Source organism: Morus notabilis, unplaced genomic scaffold (assembly GCF_000414095.1).
Source record: "Morus notabilis unplaced genomic scaffold, ASM41409v2 C11425484, whole genome shotgun sequence".
NCBI classification, from domain to species: domain Eukaryota; kingdom Viridiplantae; phylum Streptophyta; class Magnoliopsida; order Rosales; family Moraceae; genus Morus; species Morus notabilis.
This window is the reverse complement of record NW_010387270.1, coordinates 1-1588: the sequence shown is the minus strand read 5'-3', so window position 1 is coordinate 1588 and position 1588 is coordinate 1. Positions and strand designations below refer to the sequence as shown.

General features: G+C 34.6%; 1 protein-coding gene across 1 annotated transcript; it reads left to right on the top strand.

Annotated features, from left to right (window-relative positions):
* Nucleotides 1–553: 553 nt before the first annotated feature.
* LOC21383809 (alpha-farnesene synthase) lies at nt 554–1562 on the top strand. The gene is made up of 2 exons (XM_010114870.2): nt 554–833; nt 1075–1562. Exons 1-2 carry the CDS (start codon nt 554–556, stop codon nt 1467–1469), a joined length of 675 nt encoding a protein of 224 aa, XP_010113172.1. The 3' UTR covers nt 1470–1562.
* Nucleotides 1563–1588: the final 26 nt, after the last annotated feature.

Below are 1588 nucleotides of genomic sequence, written 5' to 3'. Positions count from 1 at the left end.
TTTTTTTTTTTCCCCGAAATGCCTTTGTGAACGTCTGGTACGTTCTCGGGACTACAAGAAATAAATGTGTCAACATTACGGCTCACAGTACTACGTAGTGTTTGGTCACCAATTGTGCTTAATAACCCACTTTTCTGTGATCTACTTTCTCATCCTGTTAAAATTATTTGTTTGATGTTATGTACACACACACATTACGCACGCACGCACCATTATATTCGTTATGGTATATATAATTACCTTAATTATTAGTGCTAACATATTTATTATCTCATGACTTGTGTAAATTTTTAGAATAAGATGTTAGATTTACATAAACATTCATATTCTTATTTGATATTCAATAAAAATACTCCTTACGCATCTGTTACTGTTTTCTACTACAGAAACACTCTGGATATATGTGCACTCATGACATATATATGTACAAACGAAAACTACAATAATTTAGCATTTGCATACACGATATGTATTTATGTGTGTGTGAAGCGCCACTAATTTTTCATGAAATAACCCACTAGAGTAACTAATACTATATGATGTATACGATTCTATGCAGAAAAACGAATACAGAAAGGAGGCTGAGAAGCTTATTCAAGACGTGAAAGACATATTTATTGAAACGGAGGACTTGCAAGCCATGTTAAAGCTAATTGACAGCATTAGAAAACTAGGCCTGACGAATCATTTTGAAGAGGACGTCAAGAAAAGTCTCGACACAATAGCATCTACCCATAAGAGCAACACATATTCTTTCATTCAAAAGAATGATCTCTATCTTACTTCATTATGTTTCAGGGTCCTTAGGCAGCAAGGATATCAAGTTTCACAAGGTATAATCTATTATTCTTATAGAAAATGTTTGATCCGCAAACTTTCCCAATAAGGAATTTTGCACATTTCCAAGCATTTGTAATTGGAACTCGAGTGGAATTAATTTGTCCGGAGTTATACGTAACCAATTTGTCTATGATATAATTGATACACTGTGGTATCAAGTTGTCGGCCTGATCAATATACCAAATATTTTGATTGAAATTCTATGTGTGACTTGACATGATTGTATGGAAACAGACATATTTTGTGGTCTCATGGACGGGAAAGGTGTGATAGAGAAAAGTTTACATATTGAAGATATCAGAGTGATGCTGGAGCTTTTAGAGGCCTCACATGTAGCTTTAGAAAGTGAAAATATCCTGCATGAGGCTAAAGCTTTCATAACAGAAACCCTCAGAAATTCCATTTCTAGTGTTAGTCAAGAAAACATGAATGATGACCTTTCCAAAGATGTGGTCCATGCTTTGAAGATTCCGTCACACTGGAGGGTTCAGTGGTTCGACGTCAAATGGCAAATGGAGGCCTACGAGAGAGACAATCACAGGCATATCTGTTTACTTGACTTGGCCAAGCTAAACTTCAACACGGTTCAAGCCACACTTCAGAAGGATCTTAGAGAATTATCTTGGTAATTAGAAATACCTCCATCTATATATAGGCATTATTATGGTCCTCCAAGAAACATCATACTTTTACTGTAACATATATATATATAAATGAAAATATCACATGACATTTTTTTAAAATAGTA

Excerpts from the sequence above, each read along its gene's own strand:
- LOC21383809 (XM_010114870.2), top strand. The coding sequence starts at position 554 with ATGCAGAAAAACGAATACAGAAAGGAGGCTGAGAAGCTTATTCAAGAC. Across the intron at positions 834-1,074 it reads AGGATATCAAGTTTCACAAG|ACATATTTTGTGGTCTCATG; the intron begins GTATAATCTATT and ends GTATGGAAACAG.